General features: G+C 47.6%; 1 protein-coding gene across 2 annotated transcripts in view; it reads left to right on the forward strand.

Moving 5' to 3' along the window:
• The first annotated feature begins 22,949 nt into the window (after window positions 1–22,949).
• Window positions 22,950–25,205, forward strand: part of CTTNBP2 (cortactin binding protein 2) — a 104,663-nt gene continuing 102,407 nt past the window's right edge. For both annotated transcript variants that reach the window (XM_035127367.3, XM_088676500.1), the window contains exon 1: window positions 22,950–23,179. In XM_035127367.3, the coding sequence (XP_034983258.3) occupies window positions 23,117–23,179 (63 nt within the window). In that variant the 5' untranslated portion in view covers window positions 22,950–23,116. The remainder of the gene's footprint in view (window positions 23,180–25,205) is intronic.

Here is a 25,205-nt window from a genome sequence, read left to right on the forward strand (position 1 = left end):
GGTTAGAGTGTAGTACTGATAACGCCAAGGTTACGGGTTCGATCCCCATACGAGACTGCTGCATATTCCTGCATTACAGGGGGTTAGACGTTGATGATCCTCAAGCTCCCTTGCCACTCTACAGTTCTGTAATTCTCAGATTCTACTGAGTCACTTAATAAGATAATTCTTTGTAGTGGTATCTCATGCATCTCTCTGTGAGTGTATGTATGAAAGAGAGAGTATTGCAAATCCAATCACATGAGTGGGGAGAGAGTATTGTACTAACTAATACTAATTGTATTTGTTGTATTCTGTGTTGTTGTGCGACAGTTGCCTGTTTGATCTTTTACATGTGCTATGGCTATATGGCTAATGCAATAAACTTTTGATCGATTACTAACAGGCATCATTTATGGGGCTTTGGTATTCACACACGCATACACACACTGCAGCTGTGTAGATATCACAATAGTGAAAAATCTCTTGTGTGGTTTGGCACGTTACGTGAAGCAAGCCTTTGGGTGAAATCCTACCACAAGCAAATGAGTAATGCTTTTGAAAAGATCAAAAGAATTCTCGCTCAGCTGTAGCTATTATTATTATTATTATTATTATTATTATTATTATTATTATTCACAAATGTGAGGAACCCTCACAGATTTTGCAGTATTTGAACCTTTGGAGTTTTGTGGTCATTTTGATTACTGGTGTCCACTGCTTTACAACAATTGAAAAGCAGCTGAGTTTGGGGGCAAGGCAAGGATGGTAGCAGAGCAAGAGAGACTATATGATTCTCAGTACTGATGCTAAAATATATTCTTTGCTGTTGCAGCTTTGACGAAGTTGCTTTCTTTCTTAACGCAATAGATTTCCAACACGAGAACATTCTGATTTGCCGAACTAGAATTTAAGGAGCATCAGGATGCCTCTTAAATGCAGACAATGAAAACACCTCACAAAAACAGCAGAACGGTAGAGGTAATAACACCCTAAGAACTGAGAAAGGGATGGTGTCATGGGTTCAATCTGGATAATATGTGGTTTGGACTGATACTTTTATGGAAAGTACTATGGAAGGCTCAGCTGAGCTGCATGCCCAGAGCCCAGATGTAACATCTGATGTTATTCCATTATTAATTCCAGAAAAGGATCATAGCTCATTGCTGGAGCACCTAGATAGGTATGACCTGCTATAATAGGGTTGCCATACGTCCCCTTAATCCAGGACACGTCCTCTTTTTCACGTCGTCATAGTGATCCATAGTCAAAAATAGGAGTTGGCAAATGTGTCCTCTCTTTTTTTGCTGTCCAAAATTTGGCAACCCCAGCAGTGCTTTTCATTTTGGCAATCTACCAAAGAATACGATAAAATATAATAAAATCAGGATTGAGGGGTTTTCTCAGGATGGTGGCTGGTGTGGGTCCTGTGTCCCATTAGTGCAGTGGTGCCAACCTGCCCTTCTTTTGATAGGAAATGCTTGGGGTGAGGAGAAAATGAGGGGGGGGGTCCTGAGGAGGATCAGTTTGAGAGGAGTGAGAAATGTCCCTATTTTCATCTGAGGAACGTTGGAGGGTATGCAGTTTGCTTATTCGGGTGCATGGAGTATCATTCTCTTTTTTATTTTATTTAAAAGTTTTTATTTATCAATATTAAACCAATACAAATTATCAATACTACAATCAGCTACTTTTCCCCCCTCCGCCTCCCTTCCTCCCCGGACTTCCCTCAGCTCCCCTATCTGATTTATTTTTACATATTATTTCTGCATGTTATACAATTGTACATTTCATTCCCCTAATTATTCAGATTATTCTATGAAAAAATTGTGCATGTTTATTCAAATCCTGCCAATGAATGTAAGTCTCTCTGTTGTTTTTTCAAGTAATTTGTAAATAGCCCCCATTCTTCCTTGAATTCCTGATTGTCCTTTTCACATAATTTGTATGTTAGTTTTGCAAGTTCTGCATAGTTTATCAATTTCTCTTGCCACTGTTCTTTCGTTGGTAATTCTTCCTTCTTCCATCCTTGTGCTAGCAATACTCTTGCCGCAGTGGTTGCATACATAAATAAATTATTTGCTTTCTTCGGTATATCTTGCCCTAAAATTCCTAATAAAAATGCTTCTGGTTTTTTAACAAAAGTATTTTCAAACTTTTGTTTAAAAATATTTTAAACAATGTTTAAAAGTATTTAAAAATGTTTAAAAGTATTTTTCAATTAATTGTAAATCATTTCCCAATATTTTTTAACTTCTCTACATTCCCACCACATATGATAAAAAGTCCCTTTTTCCAACATATGTTTGACCCAATTTTGTACATTTTTACAATTTTAACTGGTGTAATATATGGAGTATCATTCTCAATGGCAATTATATAAACATGGGCGGGAAGAATTGTTAGCAGTGAAGTCAGAGAGAAATGAAATGGGAGGAGGAGGAGGAGGGCCCACAGGCTGAGGATTGGGCAGAGGAACTGGAGACGGTGCACCAGCAGCTCAGAGAACACTTGGAGAGAGCCAAGGAAGCGTACAAGAAGGGGGCAGATCGCCACAGGCGACCGGGGGAGGTCATTAGGGTGGGGGACAAAGTTTGGTTGTCCTCGGAGGGCCTTCCCATCAGAGGGAGGTGCAAAAAGCTGGCGCCCAGAAGGTTGGGCCCCTTCACGGTCACGCAACAGGTCAACCCGGTGGCATACAGGCTGACACTGCCAGAGGACATGAGGGTGCACCCAGTGTTTCATAGATCGCTGCTGTCGCCGTACAGGGAAAGCAGCAGGCTCCGAGGCAGCGAACAAACCCCTGAGGGAGGGGGGGAGAGGGAAGGCAGGGAGCAACTCAATGAGGCCACGGCCATCCTGGATTCAAGGAGGGGGGTGGGGGGACTGGAGTACCTCATGGCATGGGAGGATGCTCCACCGTCCCAGAATGAATGGGTCCCAGCCACTCAGATACAGGAGGAATTCCTGGTAGAAGAATTTCACGCCCTCTTTCCCCATAGACCCAAGCCCTGGCACATGGAAAGGGAGGGGGAGGGGGAGGAAGCACGGGAGAGCAGTTCACCATGGCGCTGGGAAGCGGAGTTTGAGGAACCAGAGGATGAGGTATGGGTGTCACAGAGATCCACCCAGTCAGAGGAAGGAGCAGATTGGCAGAACATTTTTACCCCCACCAGCTCTGACGCCACGGACTTTTTGGGATTCCCGTCCTCCCAGGCGGAAGGGGGGGGGGCTCGCAGGACTGGGGGGAGGTGTTCACACCAACGGGCTCGGAAAGCACTGAGTTCTTAGGCTTCCAGTCGTCACCGACACCTGGGGGGGACCTGGGGAGGGGTGAAGGAGAGCTTGGGAGGGGGGTGGATGTGAGGGACAGGGGATATCGTGAAGTCCCTCCCCTCCTGAGTTCAAGCCAATCCCTGAGCACAGGGGAAAGCAGAGAGAGTTCCGATTCCAGTGGGGAAGCAGGAAGTCGTGTCCGAGGCTCAGGCAAGGTAGAGGAGCCAGGGTCCCAGGTGGGACAGGAAGGGGCGAATAAGGGGGGGAGACCCATCCCCCCAACTCCGGAATTACGCAGAAAGAGGAGGGGAAAGAGGATGGTTCTGCCAAAGCTTTTGTGTTGGAGAAAGACGCGCCAAAAGCCATTCGGAGGTTCTGAAACCGACTGACCACATCACTCCGTGTAAATAGCAATGACTTCAGCACTGTAAATACGCAGCACCAATAAAAGAATAAAATGCAGAGCTGCGTAGCGTCGTTACTCTGAAGTAGCCCACTCCGGCCACTGTGACAGCAACCTCCGAATCCTTTTTTGGGCTACTTTGGAGTTGCCGGGATGAGCGTGTCAGAGGCGGAGAGATGGCGGCAGATCGCGGAGCAAGCCCAGCAAGAACTGCAGCAGCTGTCGCTGCAGGCGCAGGGGGAATTGAAGGCAGCTAAAGAAGAGACTAAGAAGGTCCAGGACGACCGGCTACAACTTGCGGAACAGGTGAGAGCGCTACAGGAAAGAGAGCAGGAATTAAGGGCGGTGGCAGTAGACCTCCAAAACAAGCTGGATGCAGAGAAAAACAAGGCGGGAGGGGCACCCCAAGTCCAAGTGCTACCAGGAAGGAGAGCCGGGACCCTAGTAAGCAAGTTCAATGGAGACCCGAGGGAATATCAGGGCTTTGAGACTGAGATTGTGTATGCTCTTGAGCTGCACCACGATGAGTTCCCTGATGATGAGCACAGGGTAGCGTTTATTGTGGAGCACCTTACCGGGGCAGCCAGGGAGTGGCTAAGACCGTTAATCGCAACAAAGAATCCTTGCATGAAGAATGTCAAACTATTTCTAGAAGGTTTGAAAACGATGTATTCGTCCGATAGTCATATGGACCAGACTAAGGAGGAACTTCATAATTTACGCCAAGGAAATATGACAGTTCGCGCGTATTGGGCGAAATTCACCATGCTGGTGCACAGATTGGGGTGGGAACTAGAGTCACCCCCAATGCAAGCGGCGTTCTACTTGGGGTTGCATGAGGAGGTGAAGGATGAGCTCTCGAGAGGTCCAAAGCCCAGTAATATGGATCAGCTGAGCAAAGCGGCTCTGGCGGTGGGGGTGAGACAGGAATCCCGGTGGAGCGACAAGCAAGCAACGCGCGCAAAGCGGGCTTGGTTCCCACGGTCGCAGGAGAAGCCACTCCCCCAACAACCCTTTCAAGCCACGCCTGGGGCCAGTCAGGACCAGGAACCCATGCAGATTGATAGCGCGCGCGCGCACGGGCTTTTCAAACCCCAGCGGCGCCAAGACGCAAGGAGGGAAGGGGTGGGAATTGCTTTCTCTGCAACTCCCCCCAGCATCTCATCAGAGACTGCCCACATCGCAGGGAGTGGCAAGGAAAGGCGGGAACGGTTGTGCCCTCCCCCACTGACGCAGCACCACAGCAGGGAAACGGGAAAGCCTGGCTGCAGGAGACAAGGGGCAGCAGCCAGGCACAGTCAGCAGACAACAGCCCCAGCCCACCCACCCGCACAGAGAGGAGCAGAGCCAGCCCACCCCTCCCAGAGCAGGAGTGGTTCTAGAAGTGACGCTCACGCTCCCAAATGGCTATCCCCTGACGGTCCTCGCCCTAATTGACAGTGGGGCGTCAGCGAACTTCTTCTCGAGAAACTTTGCAGAAGAGCACCAGATCCAGCTTCTGCAGCTGGATTTTCCTCTGCACGTGGCAACCATTGATGGCAGAGAGCTGCTGGGAGGGGCCATCACTCATCAAACCCCCCCCCATGAGAATGACGGTGGGACGGCACTCAGAGACACTGGCATTCAACGTCACCACCATCTCAGACCCCCCCCCATCGTCTTGGGCATGAGCTGGCTGGCGCGCCACGACCCCTCCATCAGTTGGCACCAGAGATGCATCACTTTTGGATCGGACTTTTGCCTGGAACATTGCATGCAGCACCAACCAGGGGAGGGGCCTCCGATAGCCACGGTGGCCACCATGCACGTCAAAGGGGGTGAGGCGATACCCAAGCCGTACTGGGACTTGCAGGAGGTCTTCAGCGAAGCGGAGTCCAACCACCTACCCCCACACAGGCCTTTTGACTGCCAGATCAACCTGGTGCCGGGGGCAACTATACCCCCAGCCAAGCTGTACGCCATGTCAGACCAGGAACTGGAGGATCTGCGCGCTTTCATCGACAAGAACCTCAAGCGGGGGTTCATCAGAGAAAGCAAGGCAGCAGGGGGCAGCCCGGTCTTCTGGGTGGACAAGAAAGACACGCAACAGCGCCGTCTTGTGGTGGATTTTAGGCGGCTGAATTCAGTGACAGAGCCAGTGGCTTTCCCCATGCCCAGAGTGGATGATCTCCTGACAGCGGCACGCAGGGGCAAGATTTTCACCAAGCTAGACCTGAGGGGGGCGTACAACTTGATCAGGATCCGGGAAGGCGATGAATGGAAAACCACGATGTTCACGCCTCTGGGCTCTTTTGAATATCTGGTGATGCCCTTCGGGTTGCAAGGGGGCTCAGCATGCTTCCAGGCCTTCATGCACCACGTCCTAGGGTCCCTCCTCTTCAGGAAATGCTTGGTTTTCCTGGATGACATCCTTATCTATTCCGATGACCCAGTGCAGCATGTGAAAGATGTCAGGGAGGTGTTGCAGCGCCTGAAGGAGAACCACCTGTATGTGAAGCTGGAGAAGTGCAAGTTTCACACCAAGGAGGTGGACTTCCTGGGCTACAAGCTGTCAGACAAGGGGCTGGCGATGGACAAGGACAAGGTGCAGGCCATCCTGGACTGGCACAGCCCCAGGACGCGCAAAGATGCCCAACGCCTACTAGGCTTCGCCAACTTCTACAGGAAGTTCATCAAGAACTTCTCTCGCGTTACGGCTCCCATCACTGACTGCCTGAGAGGCAAGCAGAAGTTCAGGTGGACACCAGAGGCGCAAGCAGCGTTTGAAAGCCTCAAGAGGGTGTTCGCCTCAGACCAGAACCTGTTCCACGTGGTTCAGGACGCGCCCCTACGCGTGGAGACAGACGCTTCTGATAAAGCTGTGGGCGCCATTTTGTTGCAACTGGACGCCAACAGAGAGTGGAGACCCTGTGCCTTCTTCTCCAGGAAGTTGACCCAGCCAGAGCGAAACTACACGGTGTTTGATCGGGAACTTCTTGCGATCCACGCTGCGTTCCAGCACTGGAGACACTTCCTGGTGGGCGCCAAGCACCCCATCCAGGTGTGCACAGACCACAAGAACCTGGAGTTCTGGAGAACTGCCAGGGTGCTCAACCAGCGGCAGATACGGTGGGCAGAGTTCTTCTCGAACTTCAACTTCTCCATACACTACATCCCGGGAGAGCAGAATGTCAGGGCGGATGCCCTCTCCCGCAAGCCAGAGTACATGGAGGAGGAGGCGCCACCGGCACCCAGGCACATTTCCCCCCCGTCAGCATGGTCCTGCGGAGCAGCAGTGGTGAGCGAGGCAGAACTCACAGCACTGACGGCAGCGGATGAATTTGCCAACCGCATCTTCAGAGAACTGAGAGGGGGGGGAGCAGGCAAAAGACTTTGCAGAACGCAGGGGGCTGCTTTTCTACAAGGGTGCACTGTACCTGCCCACCACCCAGCTTAGACGTACGGTCCTCAAGCAGATGCACGACAACCCAACGGCGGGTCATTTTGGGAGGGACAAAACCACTCACCTAGTCATGAGACACTTCTGGTGGCCAGGGGTGCGGGAAGATGTTCGAGACTATGTACGGGGCTGTGACACCTGCCAGCGGGCAAAGGTGGTCAGAGCAGCGCCACCGGGATTGCTGGAGCCCTTAGCCACGCCACACAGGCCGTGGGAAGTGGTGTCCATGGACTTCATCACAGATCTGCCTTCTTCCAGGGGCAAGACCGCAGTGTTGGTGGTGGTGGACCTCATGTCCAAAATGTGCCACTTTATACCGTGTGCCAGGGCGGTCTCTGCAGAAGAGACAGCCAAACTGTTTGTGGATCACGTATTCAGACTGCATGGATTACCTTTAAGGGTGATTTCGGATCGTGGCCGCCAATTTGTTTCCAGGTTCTGGCGGCGGCTCATGAACCTCCTGCAGGTGGAGGTCAGCTTGTCGACGGCTAGACACCCGCAGACCAATGGACAGGCGGAGAGGGTCAACGCCATTCTGCAGCAGTACCTGAGATGCTACGTCAGCCAGCGGCAAACGGACTGGGTGGATCGCCTGCCACTGGCAGAATTTGCCTACAACAATGCGGTGCACGTCTCCACAGGGGTGTCGCCCTTTAAGGCCAATTACGGGCGCGACCTCAGATCTTTCCCAGAGAGGGAGGGGGAGGAGGAGGAGGAGGGCCCACAGGCTGAGGATTGGGCAGAGGAACTGGAGACGGTGCACCAGCAGCTCAGAGAACACTTGGAGAGAGCCAAGGAAGCGTACAAGAAGGGGGCAGATCGCCACAGGCGACCGGGGGAGGTCATTAGGGTGGGGGACAAAGTTTGGTTGTCCTCGGAGGGCCTTCCCATCAGAGGGAGGTGCAAAAAGCTGGCGCCCAGAAAGTTGGGCCCCTTCACGGTCACGCAACAGGTCAACCCGGTGGCATACAGGCTGGCACTGCCAGAGGACATGAGGGTGCACCCAGTGTTTCATAGATCGCTGCTGTCGCCGTACAGGGAAAGCAGCAGGCTCCGAGGCAGCGAACAAACCCCTGAGGGAGGGGGGGAGAGGGAAGGCAGGGAGCAACTCAATGAGGCCACGGCCATCCTGGATTCAAGGAGGGGGGTGGGGGGACTGGAGTACCTCATGGCATGGGAGGATGCTCCACCGTCCCAGAATGAATGGGTCCCAGCCACTCAGATACAGGAGGAATTCCTGGTAGAAGAATTTCACGCCCTCTTTCCCCATAGACCCAAGCCCTGGCACATGGAAAGGGAGGGGGAGGGGGAGGAAGCACGGGAGAGCAGTTCACCATGGCGCTGGGAAGCGGAGTTTGAGGAACCAGAGGATGAGGTATGGGTGTCACAGAGATCCACCCAGTCAGAGGAAGGAGCAGATTGGCAGAACATTTTTACCCCCACCAGCTCTGACGCCACGGACTTTTTGGGATTCCCGTCCTCCCAGGCGGAAGGGGGGGGCTCGCAGGACTGGGGGGAGGTGTTCACACCAACGGGCTCGGAAAGCACTGAGTTCTTAGGCTTCCAGTCGTCACCGACACCTGGGGGGGACCTGGGGAGGGGTGAAGGAGAGCTTGGGAGGGGGGTGGATGTGAGGGACAGGGGATATCGTGAAGTCCCTCCCCTCCTGAGTTCAAGCCAATCCCTGAGCACAGGGGAAAGCAGAGAGAGTTCCGATTCCAGTGGGGAAGCAGGAAGTCGTGTCCGAGGCTCAGGCAAGGTAGAGGAGCCAGGGTCCCAGGTGGGACAGGAAGGGGCGAATAAGGGGGGGAGACCCATCCCCCCAACTCCGGAATTACGCAGAAAGAGGAGGGGAAAGAGGATGGGTCTGCCAAAGCTTTTGTGTTGGAGAAAGACGCGCCAAAAGCCATTCGGAGGTTCTGAAACCGACTGACCACATCACTCCGTGTAAATAGCAATGACTTCAGCACTGTAAATACGCAGCACCAATAAAAGAATAAAATGCAGAGCTGCGTAGCGTCGTTACTCTGAAGTAGCCCACTCCGGCCACTGTGACAATTATGTTATTTACAGTTGCCATTGACACAAAACAGTTGCATGCTCTGGTTATCTCCCGCTTGGACTACTGCAATGTGCTCTATGTGGGGCTACCTTTGAAGGTGACCCGGAAACTACAATTAATCCAGAATGCGGCAGCTAGACTGGTGGCTGGGAGCGGCCGCTGAGACCACATAACATCGGTCTTGAAAGATCTACATTGGCTCCCAGTACGATTCCGAGCACAATTCAAAGTGTTGGTGCTGACCTTTAAAGCCCTAAACGGCCTCAGTCAGTATACCTGAAGGAGCGTCTCCACCTCCATCGCTCTGCCTGGACACTGAGGTCCAGTGCCAAGGGCCTTCTGGCGGTTCCCTTGCTGTGAGAAGTCAAGTTATAGGGAACCAGGCAGAGGGCATTCTCGGTAGTGGCACCCGCCCTCCCACCAGATGTCAAAAAGAGAAATAACTACCAGACTTTTAGAGGACATTTGAAGGCAGCCCTGTTTAGGGAAGCTTTTAATCTTTAAGAAATTAGTGCATTCTAATATTTCTGTTGGAAGCCGCCCAGAGTGGCTGGGGAAACCCAGCCAGATGGGCGGGGTATAAATATTATTATTATTATTATTATTATTATTATTATTATTATTATTATTATTATTATTATAGCTGCAGGTAGTATAGCTGAACCTTTTGGTGATTTGTAATTCCACTGTTTCACATTGTAGTATCTTTCTTTGTTCAAGAAAGGCCACTTTAAGATCGGTTACAGAGTGGAAGGTTGAAATGTTCCTCCACAGTTCACCCCACCCCACCCCGCATTTCATATTGCCATTTCTGATTTTAGATTTGTGTTGATTTATTTTACTGCGTAGAGATTGACCTGCTTGTCCTAGGCAGAATGCAAACTGCATTACTGTCAGGTGATGACAGATATCGTCTTTGGAAGATGAGCAATTAAATGAACGCTTGATGTTGTAGATACTGTAATATTATTAGGTCCTGCAATAGTGCTGCCAGAGAAGACAGTGTCTTTGGGCAAGTGAATTTTTGCTCGTTGGCCAGCTGCCATCTCAGAACAAAAGTGATTAAGGCTGGAAATCCTGTTCATGTTTACCTGGGAGTAAGCACCGCTAAACTCAATAGGACTTCAATGTAAACATGCGTATGATAGCACTGCTAGGAGAATTTTTTATTTCGTAGCATGTTATTCATTTATTAAATTCATATCCCTCCATTCCTCCCCAAGGAGGATTAGCACACACGTTTAGCTTTCTGTAATTAACATTCAGCAAAAGGCTGGTTTGTATTTAGTTGGCAAGTAATTAGTTAACTCTAGCGTCTTTGCAAAGAGGCAGAGGACAATGCATTAGCTATAAACTCTCACATGATTAATATGAGGAAAAGAAACACCCAAGATAAGCTAGCGATTTTTTACATTTCCAGCTGCAAAAGTAAGTGAAAATGATTCCCATTGTAACCTATTTCCAAAGTGATATTGCACCTAGTCCCATAAAATGTGAATAAGCACTCTGCTTTCGGTCTATTGACCAGCATTTATTTGTAGGCAGACTGGTACAGCATGAAGTATCATATGGTTATTTGTGTGACACACTTTTTGCTGACAGTTCTTCAAGGACGCAGAGCAATATTCTTCCAGGTGTCACATGTGAATGGCTGCCCCTCGAACACTGGGTGTTACGTTGCAATGTCACACTTACATACACAGCCTCTTCAGCTACATGTGTAAAAAGCAGGCTTAGAGAAACACCTCTGTGAAACAGGACGCCAAAAGTACAAGTTGCCTAGCTACCGAAGACAATACAAATCTGGAATGAATCTGTGAACAGAAGTCCAAGAAAGCACACGTGAGATATTACAACAACTAACTGCACCAAAGAGTTGTGACAGTAATGCGGGTACAAAATCAAGTAGCACCTTACATATTTTAACCATATTTCCTTGATGAATTACAGAATTACAAGGATGGAAGTTTCTAACACTTTGATTACTTGCTTATAATAGGTTAAATAACTTGCTAGAAACAGATGCCTCAGAAGGCTTTGTACCTTTTAAGACAGGGGTGTCAAACTCAAATTCATCGGGGGCCGCATCAGCAGTTTGGTCACCCTCAAAGGGCCGGTTGTGTCTGTAGGACTATGTGTCCACTCTTTATTATCATAAATTATTGTCACTGCATTCAATTATTACTGTTTTTTTGTAATAATGTAAGCTCATTCCTGCCCCCACGCGGATCACATTCCTGCGTCGTGGCGCGTGTGTGGGAGGGGGTGTAAACGAGGGAAATTTGAACAAAAGGTGGGGATCGACGGCTTCCGGGGGGGGGGGGCTCAACTAAACCTTCGGCAGGAAGGAGAAAGCCACTGCTGGGATTAAAAACCTGCAGATGGAAAGAGGGCTTTCCTCTCCCGCCCTGCGCACACCCAAACCCCGCTAGGCAGGATGCCACACCCTGCAACCCACCCCAGAGGGGCAGGAACATGCGGTGCAGCACCAACTCCCTGCTTTGCTTTTGCATCCTCCCTCCTCAGCGCCAGAGTCCCTTCCCCTCGCGCTGAGGGAGGGCAGCGGATTTCCCGAGGAGGAAGGCGGCGGCAGCCCCAGCGGACGTGCATCTTCGCCTCAGAGCTGCTCTTTCCCCCACCCACGCTGTTGTCGTCTTCGCCGCCGCCTCTCCCTACCAGGAGTGCAGGCAGAGGAGGCTTGAAAACCTCCCCCCCCCAAAAAAAATCCCCCTCCCACCTACTCAAACCGCGAGGTGACTCCATCTGGAGCCCTACATCACGAGGGGCTGAGAGGAGGCGGCGGCAGAGCGGGAAGAGCAGGAACCCGTGCCGTCGCCGCCGCCTCCCTCCCGGCCGCCCCCCGGGGAGCAGCTCTGCTGGAACTGAGAAGCCAAAGGGCGGCTCGGGGTGGGGGGCAGAGCAAAAGCCAGGCACCCTCCCGAGTGTCTATGAGGAGAAAACGGGGGAAGAGGGAATCAAGAGAGCGACTGTTGCGCTTCGCCTACTTCCCCCTCAGGCTCACTCCGCGTCCCTTTCGCCCGCTCGCTCGTCCACCTCCCGGATGCAGCCGAGGAGAGGAAGGGAAATGGCGGGCGGCGGCTCCCCAGTGCTGCCTCACTCGCTCTCGGAGACAACAGCAAAGCCCGCCAAAAAACCCCCCAGCGCTGCTCCATCCCGGCACCAACTTTGCTGGCGGCGCCTGTAGGGCTTTCCTACCTCCTCGGTGGGCTTCCTCCTCCTCCTCCTGCATCTCACTTCCCCGTCTGGCCGCTGTGCCACCGCCTCCCTCAGCCTCATTCGAAATTGAAATTCCCTGGCCAAGGCCGTCAGCGCGGCTCCAGCGCCCCGCCCTCCGCCTGCAGCCCCGCCCCCGGTTTTGACCCTCGGCCAATCGCAGGCTCCAGATCTACTTTCAGTGGATATTGTCGGCGGCGGCTACGCGGGCCACATGACGAGGTCTGGCGGGCCAGATTAGGCCCCCGGGCCTTGTGTTTGACACCCGTGTTTTAAGAGCTGGTAAGAATGATTATAATCTTGATTGAGGATTAATGTAAGTGAAGAGTTGGTAGAGCATGAGACTCTTTAATCTCAAGGTTGGGGGTTCGAGTCCCATGTTGGGCAAAATGAGTCTTGCATTGCAGGGAGTATGCACCATCCAGTGCAAACATTAAGTGCAGAATTAAGTTCTTGAAAACATGTATGAATTTTGTGGCATCATATTTAACAAGGTCCACAAATGTATACCTAAAGCCATATACCTTTTTTAAAGTCCTGGACAAATGAGTTGCATGGATTTTGACACGGTTAAGGTAGGTATATTTCTTTTCAGTCCTCCATATTTTATATGGTTGTTTGAAACACTCTTATGTTTCGCAGACTGTTCTTTCGTTACCTTGTGCAGAGTTACGGTAAAAGTAGAATTGTTCAATTTTTCATTGACTTGTTATGGGAAGTATCGCTTGCTCTGCCTTTGTGTGTTGACTCTGCAAATAACAAAGGGGATTGTCCCATCAATCTTCTCTATGAAGTTCAAGTGTTAATAAGACAGTCAAGCATTTCCAGGTGATCTTATCAACTGAGGAATCGTATTCTGCACTGCCAAATATGGCCAAAGGAGCCATCTTTTTCACTTCACTTTCTCACATACACAAATAGCTCTTTACAGCTCCATTCTCACTCATCTGCTGTAGAAATGGCACATTTTAGCATGCACATTTCTTTGGAGGAAAGGTGTGAGGTGTGCAATTATTAGAAAACAAGCTACAATTTGTGTTGTACTACAAGAAAGTCCAGCAAAATAGACATCTATCTAGCTTCATAGCATTTCCTGTTCAGGTGGTAGATTTAGAGTTAACAAGCTTTAATTAAAGGAGTGAGGGAAACTGTGGCTTTCCAGATTTTCTTGTCCCAGTCAGCATAGTCCAGGCACCCCCAAACTGCAGCCTACAACTCCCATGATCCCTAGCTAACAGGACCAGTGGTCAGGGAAGATGGGAATTGTAGTCCAAAACATCTGGAGGGCCGAAGTTTGGGGATGCCTGGCATAGTCAGTAGTCTGGGATAAGGCAAGTTGTAGTGCTATAGTCCAACGACTCTGAAGGGTTACATGTTTCTCTTCCCTAGCCCTACAGGCAATCATATCAGCCCCACACATTCCTGTAATCCACCCTTCTCCAGTCTGGTGCTCCTGCTGTATTGGACCACAACTCCCATCAGCTTCTGCCATCACAGCCATGTTGAGTGAGACTGATGGGAGTTGTAGTCCAAAACATCTAGAGCGCATCAGGCTGGGGAAGGCTGATGGGAAATGTAAATCTGTGTGGGCACAGATGCAGCTGGAAATAATTTCTGCTTTTGTGGCAGCACAAAGCTGCCACAACAATTGGAATTACTTGTCATGTGCAGCCTGCTTCACATTTTCTGCATGCAATTGTAAGTATATGGACAAGAGGAGCTGCCACTTCTTTCATGCTGTAGGAAATGTGTGAATTGTTCCTTTCACTCCCCTTAACTTTCAGCAGCTGTCACTGCCAAGTAACATTGAAGCTGCTCAGGCAGAAAGGTATTACAGAGTTGACAGAGAGGGGGAGACATTTTCTGCAACGCATCAACTAATCCAGTCTGTGGTTTCATCATGTACAGGTTATGGGAAAGGTTTGTACGGAGGAGGAGAATACATTCGATGCATCCTCTCATGTCTTTTCTGTCTATGTATATGTGAAATGGATGAAACAATATTTTGATTTAGCAATGCGTAACTCTAAAGTTGCTAGTTTTTGCAGTTTTAAGTAAGTGCAAAAATTTTGTAAGTCAATATGTGTAATCAAAAGCGAGCACTCGAGAGACATTTCTTACCTTCAGTCATCCAATAGTCAAATACTAAGATTGCACTACAAGGCAATCTTAAAGCCAATCTCATGCATGCCTACTCTGAAGAAGTCCCACTGAGTTCAGTGGGGCTTACTCCCCGCTAAGCATGCTTGGATTGTATCCATTCAACACATACTGAAGAAGTAAAAAAGCAACCATCCAATAGTCTTGTCCCAGTAATGCCGTGTAATGCAACCCTATATATGTTTAATCAGATATCCTACTAAGATCTAAGACTTTATAATTTCAATGTGAACTCGCTTAGCTGAGTGCAAGTTTCTTTCAATTCAATGTATAGGATTGTGCTGTTAGTCTTTTAGTTTGTACTCCTATTATTTCATATGCATTGGCAAGAAACCAGTGGGGTCTTTTATAATATGTACTAGCTCCATAGCTGCCAAGTTATCCCTTTTTTTAAGGGATTTTCCCTTATGCTGAATAGGCTTCCTCGTGAGAAAAGGGAAAACTTGGCAGCTATGACTAGCTCTCAGTGGTATAGCTGTCTATCATTTTCCTGTAATTCAATTCAAGCAGTAGGAGAGAAATTTTCTGGGTTCTATGTTTATTAGCATTCAGTATTACCATTGCAAATTTGCTGCGGTGGTTTGGCTTTTGTTTCCCACAGCATCAAATAGTCCTTTTCTGTTTCCACTGGCTATCTTGTGCTTCAGCTTGTAAAATAAGAGCAAGCTCTATCAAATCATGGCAGCGTCATAGATTTCTTTCCCTAATGAGGAGGCCAATTTCCATGTTGGAAAAGTGTACATTTTGTAACATCAGAATGAATATCTCTCTTTGCAGCTGATCTGGAATTCAATATTTCTGTCGGCTTCTGAATCTGTGCATTAATGAGCTCATCTTGCAAATAGTACAAGATGTAAAGCTGAACAGCAGCTTGCTTGCTTTACAGGGGAGGGGGATGAAGTATCAAAAATAAGCCCCTGTTCTGCCTGCCCATCTGCCTCATACGTATTTGAACCTCCAAGTTCATGTCTAACTTGTAGCTTACAGTAACTTACTAATAGCCTGTGGATTAAATAAATAAATAAACTTAAGCCTGCTAACAAACTCCCACTACCACAATAAGCATCTTAAATAAACGTTTTCTTAAATTCATGCTTTTAAATAGTTGCCTGGTTAAGATCGTATAGCTGTGAGATTGACCCATAACTGAAAAAACTTAAACAGGGACAAAGATAATGTTTATTTTAGGGATCCATAAACACACAAATTTTATTAATTGGAAGATTGCAGGATAATATATTGGCATAATATAAAATGCTACAACTTTAGATGTTATGCCTTATATAAACTTGGTATCGTTAAGGAATATGGCAATCATTTGCTTCACTAACCCTCTGTTTAAATGTAGGACCTAATTTTCCTGTCTTTTTTGACCCCAGTCAGCACCCACAGGTTTCTAGAATAAAGTTTTCTCTAGCCCAGCCACTAGTGCTTCACATTGGCCTGTTGAATGTTTGGCCTCACAACGTCTTTCTGAAGAAGTTTTCGCTTTAGTCAGGACCACCATCCTAAATACTGTACTATGGCTTCAGGTTCCCAGTGTCTGCTTGCTGGAGCATCTCTACTTTCCTAAGCACACTTCTGGAATCCTCTGGTTACTTTCTGTTATCTTGTGCCCCTTTCCCTTCTTTCTTCAGGCCACAAGTCTTCTGCTGAGGCTCAGCCACCTTTTGGACTCCTCCTCAACTTTATCTTTCAGCTCTACCTCTTCTTCAATTTTCTCTCTACCTTTCTCATGCACTTCTATGCCTTTCAGCTCTTAATTCCATCCCTCCACTGTTTGATCTATCCTTTATTTTATTTTTATTAGCCATGGCTTCTGGTAATAAAATGTGGCCACTTCCCAGGATATCCTTTTATTGGTCCTTATCTAATGGCCCATTGGAGTTATTTTATAGGTAAAGGTAAAGGACCTCTGGACGGTTAAGTCCAGTCAAAGGAAACTATGGGGTTGTGACGCTCATCTTGCTTTCAGGCCAAGGGAGCCGGCATTTGTCCACAGACAGCTTTCCGGGTCATGTGGCCAGCATGACTAAACTGCTTCTGGTGCAACGGAAGCCAGAGTGCACAGAAATGCCATTTACCTTCCCGCCACAGTCCCAGTCCCAGATTTACAGAAACCATCCCAGTTTCTGATTTGATCCTGGAATGTCCTGTTCTTCCTTAGGACATCCCTATTTTCATCGGAGAAATGATGGGGGGTATGTTAGATGTTCCTACTGAGTATAAATATCCAAGACATTCACTTTCAGTACCGTGAGTTGCAAAAGGCGTTTCCTTCCTTAGCAACTGTAACCAAGACTTCCGTTACCATTCTTCCTTGCACACTTGGTAACCGTCACAGAGGTCTGAGTCCTAATCAGATAGTTTTACCTTATGTTTCATTGAAACGGAGGTATTTAAACACAGGGCCAAAATTATATCCATTCTTAACTCTAAAGGCCTGCCCTTTGACCTCAAGTAACAATAAATAGTTTCTTCCCTTGTGAAGACAACGTAAAACCATGCCTCATAGGCTTTTATCTGTAAGAATATATGCTAGTCTGAATCCATAGAGCCCAGGACATCTCCTTTAAAAAGCCCATTGAGCTTCTTATCAGATAGCTGATATGCACAATAGGTTTCATTGCTCCTGAATTCTGTAAACACTTTGATATATTCATAATGGTTTTTCCTAGCTGGTTGTCAAAAACGAACAAATGAAAATAATAAAAAAATATCAAGATTATGCTAGACAAATAGAGGTTTCAGGAGCACCCCTGCCGCTACATGCGGCAATTCCTAAGATTCAACAAAGTGCTTAAAGCTGTATCTCGGAAGGTGCCTGACTTCAATGGCAGCTTTTTTCAGAAGTTGCAACAGAAAAAGGGACCCATGATGATAATTAATACCTAATGGTGTTTAAATGCTGCTGATTCTGTCGTTGCATAGCAACTGGCATATCACAGGCCTGCCAGTGTGCAATAAAAGAAAGAGGCACTAATAAAAGAAAGGAAAGAGTGAGGCACTATTCCCTTCTGCCTCTCAAACTAGCTTCCCCCTTTTGTTTTCTAACTGGACTTTCCCCCTCCATGAGATCCCTCTGGAGCCCTAGCCCTGGTTTGTGGCATGGAAAAAGAAAATTAAATGGCGTGGGGGAACCTGAAAACCTATAATTGAATTAAACAAAAAAGGCTTTCTTCTTCTTCTTCTACAAAATGTAGCTTTGGCCAGAAATCCACCAGTGATAATGTAGCTATCTTATTGTAATATAAAAAAAATTCATTCAGTAGCACCTTAAAGACCAACTAAGTTTTAATTTTGGTATGAGCTTTCGTGTGCATGCACACTTCATCAGATACCATCGTGTGCATGCACACGAAAGCTCATACCAAAATTAAAACTTAGTTGGTCTTTAAGGTGCTACTGAAGGAATTTTTTTATTTTGTTTCGACTCAGACCAACACGGCTACCTACCTGTAACTTATTGTAATATTGCAGTCTTTCTCTCTTTTTTTAAGGCTTCCTTCCTTTTAAAAATAGGATTGACATTCTCTGCCCTAGGCTGGAACTGATCTTAACTCATGAGTTAAGATCATGGGCTTAAGTGATAAAAAGTGTCTTGATTTCTTTTGTTGTGGTTCAATGGCACTAAGCAAGACAGAGGATGTGAAAGGGTACAGTTATTCCCGAAATGTGGCCTTTTCAAGCTCATAAAACCATTTAGCTCTTCATATTCTTTATTTTTCTTTCTCCAACTATAGATGTGTTCAGGCTCTTATCTGGACATGTGAACAACGCAATTGGGAGCAGTGGCACTCCTGCAAGCTCTGCCTCCAATACCCCATGAATGCCACACTGCCTGTTCAGTTCCCAACCATCATTGTGTTGACTGAGGACCCCGATAAAGCAGAGCCCCAAATTGTGCAAAGTGCTCATTCAAGAGAACACTAGTAGAAGTCCCCAGCAGATCTGTCCCACCCAGTGGTGGGAGTTTGATGAAGGCATATGATCTGTGCAAAGATGTGTGCACATCTGTCCATCTCCCCGTCCCCTATTAACATGTTCAGGTGAATGCCTGAACACACCTTGTGTGTATGCGAGCCCAGCATTCTAAGTCAGGTTAGAGTTCCCCAATAATGACGATTTCAGAGTGAATGAGGTTCACAAACATTTAGATGCATAAATATAACTGATGTATCCATGCACATACATACCGGTAATAGAAGGTATTTTCTGTTTTAAAAGCTGCTATGATGCATTGGTGATGTAGACCTCCTCCTGAGTTCATATTCCTGCCTCTGATTTCTGTGGCCCTGAGAAGTATGTTAGATTCCAATGCACAAAGCAAAATTATCAGACTAATTTATTTTGAAACATAGGGTCACTTCCAGCTCTACAATCCTACGTTTCTATTATTCTTCTGTAGTAAATAGATCTTAGGAGGGGGCTGCACATTTTGTTTTCACTTGTTTTATATTTTGATCTGTTACCATGTTGTGTTACATTGACTTTCATTCTGATACTTTGTGTTAATTGAGTCGATGTTTTCTGTTTTACTGTTAGCCACGTTGGACTTCCTTTGGTTAGTAAAACTGGAAAATAAGCAATAAATAAACAAATTTTAAATGTTCATTTAGAGAAACAAAGCCATGATATTAATATAACAAAACAAACAAACAAATGCTTCCCTCTAGGCAGGGAAATATGTTGCGTATTGTCATCAACAGAGAAGCGATTGTGTTTCTTGTTTGCTGGGACCTGGTCATAGCATTCAGAAATTCAGTACAGTGCTTCATGTCAAAAATTTAATTGATCCATGATGGCTTTTGCTTTCCAGTCTATGCAGTGCTGGGAAAAAAAGACCATTCCCTTGTCTCATGGTTCTGTGATGGAGTTAACAACCTAACAAAATAGTTTCATTAGGAAGTAAACCTCTCCCTGGTGAAGCATTTCTATATAGTGTTTCATTACCAGCTCCCTAGCAGGGAGGTTTAAACCTGGACCTGAGGGAGTTAACTATTCCCTGTTAAAGAGCTCTCTTGACAGTTAAATAGATTAACTCCCCTGGATGTATTATTTTCCTTGGTAATGGAATTAACTTCCCCGCAATACAGTTTTGTATAAGGAAGATGCATCTCCATTGCATGACAAAATAGTTCTCTGAATACTTCAGTGATTGGTTCACTTCCTGCCTTAAGTATCTTTTAAAAAGGGGGGGGGGCTTGAGTAAAAAAAGAATGGCGGTTCTTTGCTGTCTTTGGTAGCAAGGATATTGACCCGCTAATGCCATGATTTCAAGCTAGTAGGTGGGCAGGTCAGTTATTCAATTTTGTAGTAAGAAATGTAACAATGAAGATAGGGTGGCCACTTACACATCGCCAAAAGAGAGATGATGAAAGAGGGCACAGATTTGCATAAAATCTCTGTATGCTGATTTATATGTATAGATGTAAACTTAAAATAGTTACTTTAATTTAAACTGAAATACAACATATCTCATCATGTCAAGATGCTGTTGATGAGCAACTTCTATGCCCTTGTTCTCTCTTACATTTTTTTAAAAAAACATTTAAAGCAGACTTGGGCTGGACAGACCATCAAACAGCAGACTGTTCCCTGTGAAGTCGGACACATGGGCAGTTCTAGGATTGGGATGCACTGGAAAAAAACATTGCTTGTGCAATGGAGTTTTCCTCCTCCCAGCCTCCCCAACCCTGAAATTGGCTGTTCTGCCATGGAGCTAAATGCCATAAACTGTATGTTACATTATTCTAGTATCCTGCCATAACTGAGGACATGCATGCCAGTTTAAGCATTCTGTGAGGACATTCCATTCACCCTACTCAATAGTTTCCTACCCTCCCAATACAGCACATGCTCGGTGCTTATCAGGCTTTTTTCGGGGGGGGGGGGTTGATGTAAGGATTTCCCCATGGTTATTATTTGTGCTTCAGCAAACCCTGGGTTTTCCTCTAGCTTGTTGAAACCTTGTGTGCCTTTCTGACAACATAGTGTGGCGTGCATGGCCTTGAAGATCAGAAATAGATAAATATATTTCCCAAGTTTATATGTAATCAAACTAAAGCACCTGTGATTTGGGATTTCCTGGCTCCATTATTCTGCTCAGTGGTGCTGTCAAGAGTGGAATTTGGAGGCAGAAGACCAGAATCCCATTCAACACATTGAGCAGGAGGACCCCACCCCTACCCCCAAATGCAGCAGGTTTGGCTTATCATATTCTTAAGTTAAGTGAAATGCTACACATTACCATATAAAGAGTGGGGTCCTGCTCATATGACCATTAATTTCAGAGCCTAAAATTTGCAAACTGTATCACTGCCTCAGTTTCCTTCCTGGTCCTTTTTCATAGCTGGAGCCACAGTCCTATGCAGGCTAACTGAACTTCTTGGGGCTTGCTTCTAAGTGGACTTGTGGAGGAGCTTGCTCTAGAGGATTTAAGGAAGGATAGTCATTAGAAAGTAGGAAAAGCTATACAGTACTAGCGAATGTATTGGCATGAAAATGCTTATCTTCTCCACTTCTGAATGAAAGCGCCTTTGATTACTTCTGTCACAACAACATAATAAACTACTTCCAGCATTTCAATGATGCATTAGAAGCAAGTTCCCTGGGGGTGGATTTTAGCTGAAGTCCTGCTGGTTTGCCTAGTCCTTTAATGCCACTTTAGCGGAGATTTGAAAAAGGTGCTTCCCTCCCTAGCAGAAATTATTTCTAAATCTGACTTTTGGTTGGAAGAGGGAATGAATATTTAGAAGCTGAATGGTAAGTAGGGAGGCTACTCCAACATTCATTCTGGATTATATTGTCATGCAGTAAATCATAACTGTGAGTGCAATCCTATACCCACACACATGGGGAGTAAGCCCCATTGGATTCAATGGGGCTTTCTAAGCAGTTATATATGTATAGGATGTATAGGATGGTGCCGTAGTAAGACTTGTCACATCATTCTCTGGACTACAATGTATTTGGTGAGCAGGAACTATATACTGTAAGAGAGGCACAGCAGAGCAATTATTCCTGGGATTATGCAGGTAACTGAGCAATTAATACACATATAACCAGATTACAATGACAATAGCCATGTACTTTAAAATATGAAAGATCCAGCTAAAATAATAGTAATCAAGTGGCAAATGAATGAATGAAAAAGGAATGTTTATGTGGCACTTTTAAAATATTAAGAGTGGATAGCACACTTGAAGCATGGGAATATGGACAAGACTGTGACAACACGAGTCATCATTCATTTTGCCAGTATGGACACCTGTCATATCAGTTGAGAGAGAAGCATGGTTGTGCTCTGCTTGGGAATTTGCTGCGAGTTCTATCTTCATTGTGCTAATAGGTGATTTTGGACAAAGCATCAAAGGGGATATTTTTTCTCAGGTCCACAGCAGAAAGAGGGTTAATTTCCTCATCTCCATCTGCTGCAAGCCTTGTAACAATCACCTCCCATAAATGCTATTTCCTTTTTCAAAAAGAGTGCATGTTTAAATGCAAGGTATCTTCAACTCCATGTCTAGCTTGTCCCTTAGTAAAAGGCCTGAGTGGTAGCAGAGTGTTTTGCTCAGCTCTTCAGTAAATTGACCTGATTTTGTTTCATGTTAAGTGAAACTGAAACTGGACAAAGTATAAGGTCAGGTATCCAAATGGAAGGATGGGTGATACTGTCAGCACCTAAAATACGGATTTTCCTGTTCATAGAGGAGCAACATGGATAAGTTAATGTATTTTCTGCTGAGGTCATGGTGGCCCTGAGGTGGGAAAGTGCGGTTTTGTGCTCTGTCAAACCATGTTTGTAGAGTTTAAACCTAAGGAGCATGTTGAGGTAATGCCAAAGTTGCAGGTTCGATTCCGTACGGGCATAGCTGTCAAGTTCTCCCTTTTTTTAAAGGGAAATTCCCTTATGCTAAATAGGCTTCCTCGCGAGAAAAGGGAAAACTTGACAGCTATGCGTATGGGACAGCTGCATATTCCTGCATTGCAGGTAGACTTGATGATCCTCAGTGTCCCTTCCAACTCTAATATTCACCTTCCCCTCCATTCATAGAATTGTATTGTTTAATGCCAACTGCTCTGTTCTGGGCCCTTCTGGCGGGCGCGCACATGATACGTAAAAGAATCCTGGGATGCTTCAGAGAAGACCTGGTCCAGAAATATCTGGGGAGCGCAACTAGAGTCCCATGTTCGAGGAGAAGAAGATTTTTTAAAAAATCACAACACATATGGCCGCATGGGCCGAGACCAGAGCATCCCTCGCTCTTGGAGACCCGACCAGATTGCCTTCCCCGTGGAAGCGCCGACTGCAGGCAAACGGAATGGCAGGCGCGCCGAGCGGCTCTTGAGGTTCGCTGGCTCCACCTCCCCGCCTGCGTTGCCGCGCCCGCCCCGTTCTGGGAAGGAGGGAGGCGGGCAGGCGGACGGGCGAAGCTGCCGCTCGGAGGGCCATCCTTGCCGGCGCCGAGGGGGTTAAGCAGCTGGGTTGTGCGGAGGCCGCCGCTCGGCTCGGCTCGGCTCTGTTCTGCTGAGAGTCGGGGATCGCTCTGCCAGTGGGAAGATGGCGACGGAAGGAGCGAGCGGGGAGCCCGGCTCTGGCAACCGGGGCGATCCGGAGGCAGCGGTAGGCGAAGCGCGGGGCTTGCGGCGCGCTGCGCGCTGCGCGGGGCGGGAGGCGGCTCCCTTATCCGCCGCCGCCGCCGCCGCCGGGTTGATCTCCGCGCTCGCTAGCTCTCGCCTGCTTTGCGCCAGGCGGGAGAAGGCGCACCTCTCGGGGCTGGGAGAGCGGAGCAAGCCGAGGGAGCGGGGCTAGCGAGCGCGGGCCCGGCGTGCGTCGTGGGGGGAAAGCGCGCATTTGGTGTGGGTCTTTAAGCAGAGGCGGGGGGGGGGTGGTCTTGGCGTCTGCGCCTCCGGAGAAATGGGGGCTGGGCTCGGAGCTCGGGCACAGGCACAGGCAGACCTGCAGTCCCCAGGGGTCTCTCCTGCATCGATCGCAGCCCGACGGAGAGAGAGATCGGGGAGGGGAAGCCGGACGGACCCTGGAGACGAGTGGAGAGGCGACCATGGGATCGTGCGCCCTTGGCGGGGATGGGTGGACATTATTTGGCGCCCCTCCCCTCGATCTGTCCGCGGAGTGGGGGATCTTTCGAGGAGGTCTTTGTAGAGGGAGAAGATCCCCTTCTTTTTCCAGGAGGCGGCTCCCTTTTGTTTTCGTGTGCGTGCACGTATTGGGCTGGAGGAACGCGGGCTTTTCTCCTCGCTTGCGGGACGGGTGAAACACAAGGGTCCCCCCAACAAGCCTGGTGGGCTGGCGGCGCGTCACAGAGCATTGACAGCCACAGATCGCCCGCAACCATTTCCAAGGCGCGGGGGGGGGGGGCTCATCGCCCTGGAATTAATTCCCTCCCCTTCCATATGCGCTGCCTCCCCCGCCCCGTCATGCCCCCGAATAACAAGCGTGGGATATTGCCAGAAGCATTGTCGGGGGATTGGAAAGGGTGCTGGTGGTCGCGTTTGGATTGCTACCTCCCTTGAAAACATAGCTGGGTCACTTAAAGTGAGAAATGTTTGGGATGTGGGTGGGCGTTGGAGATCAGGTGGTCCGTCCCCCACTGAGAACAATAAGCCTATTTTAATCCTCTGTTGTTCTTTCCCCCTCTTCTGCATCCAAGTGGTGGAGCAGGAAAGATCTATCTTGTTCTTTTTTTTGCTATCGTTGCTGGAGGCTTTCTCTCACGCGAGTACAAGAGCTGTTTAAATTTTCCCCAAGTACGGACCCATTTTAGGGTTTGCCACTTCTCCTGACAGGCTGTTTGACAGCCTTTCCTAGCTAGGCTCCCCTACCGCCCAACCACAGTTGTCACGGATGTGCCCTTTTGTTTTCTGATTCATAGGTCAATTTCTAGGCCACTCGCTTTCTTGATTTAATTGGGTGGCAAGTGGAAAGGCATGGAAAAATCCATGCTTTGATTATTCCCTCCGCCCCCGAAAGTCGCCAATCAAAATTCTCTTGTCACTTGAGCAGCATGCAGTTGTTTGCACATAAGAGCAAGATGTCCCCCCCCTCCTCTGCTTTGCCTGCTAAGCATTTTGGGGAGGGGGCTGGCCCAAAATGAGGCCAGCGGAAGGACCCTAACCTAAGTAGCAGAGCACATGCGGAAGAGTCCTACTTTCAGCTGAAAGACTCTTGTCTGGAACCCTGGAGAGCTACTGTCAATACAGAGCTAGAGGGAACCAATGGTCTGATTCTGTAAGACAAATTCCTGTTTCTCTGCTGTAGTCCATACAGACTGCTCTGTGGTGTCATCATTTTTTTATATGTTCCAAACACTTCTTTTTTTCAGTAACAACAACAAAATTTTAGGAAACGGCCATAAAATTTGATCTTCGGGGGTGGGGGACACTTCCTGGCAACAACATAGCATATCAGAAGGAAAACTTTTCTAAAGGAAATTCTGTGAAATGGGTCCAAATTGGCACTTAAGGCAGCCCCACACATTGTAACTGTTATGCCAATGTTTCCTATAGCAAACTCATAATGTGTGGATGTAATAAATATGTATACACGTCTTGTTAAACATCTGCATGCATGGCTCTGATGTTTAACAATACCTGGAGCTACTCAATGTAGAGTTGAATTTAAGCGTTCT

The sequence above is a fragment of the Zootoca vivipara genome, chromosome 9 (assembly GCF_965207765.1).
Source record: "Zootoca vivipara chromosome 9, rZooViv2.hap1.1, whole genome shotgun sequence".
NCBI classification, from domain to species: Eukaryota; Metazoa; Chordata; class Lepidosauria; order Squamata; family Lacertidae; genus Zootoca; species Zootoca vivipara.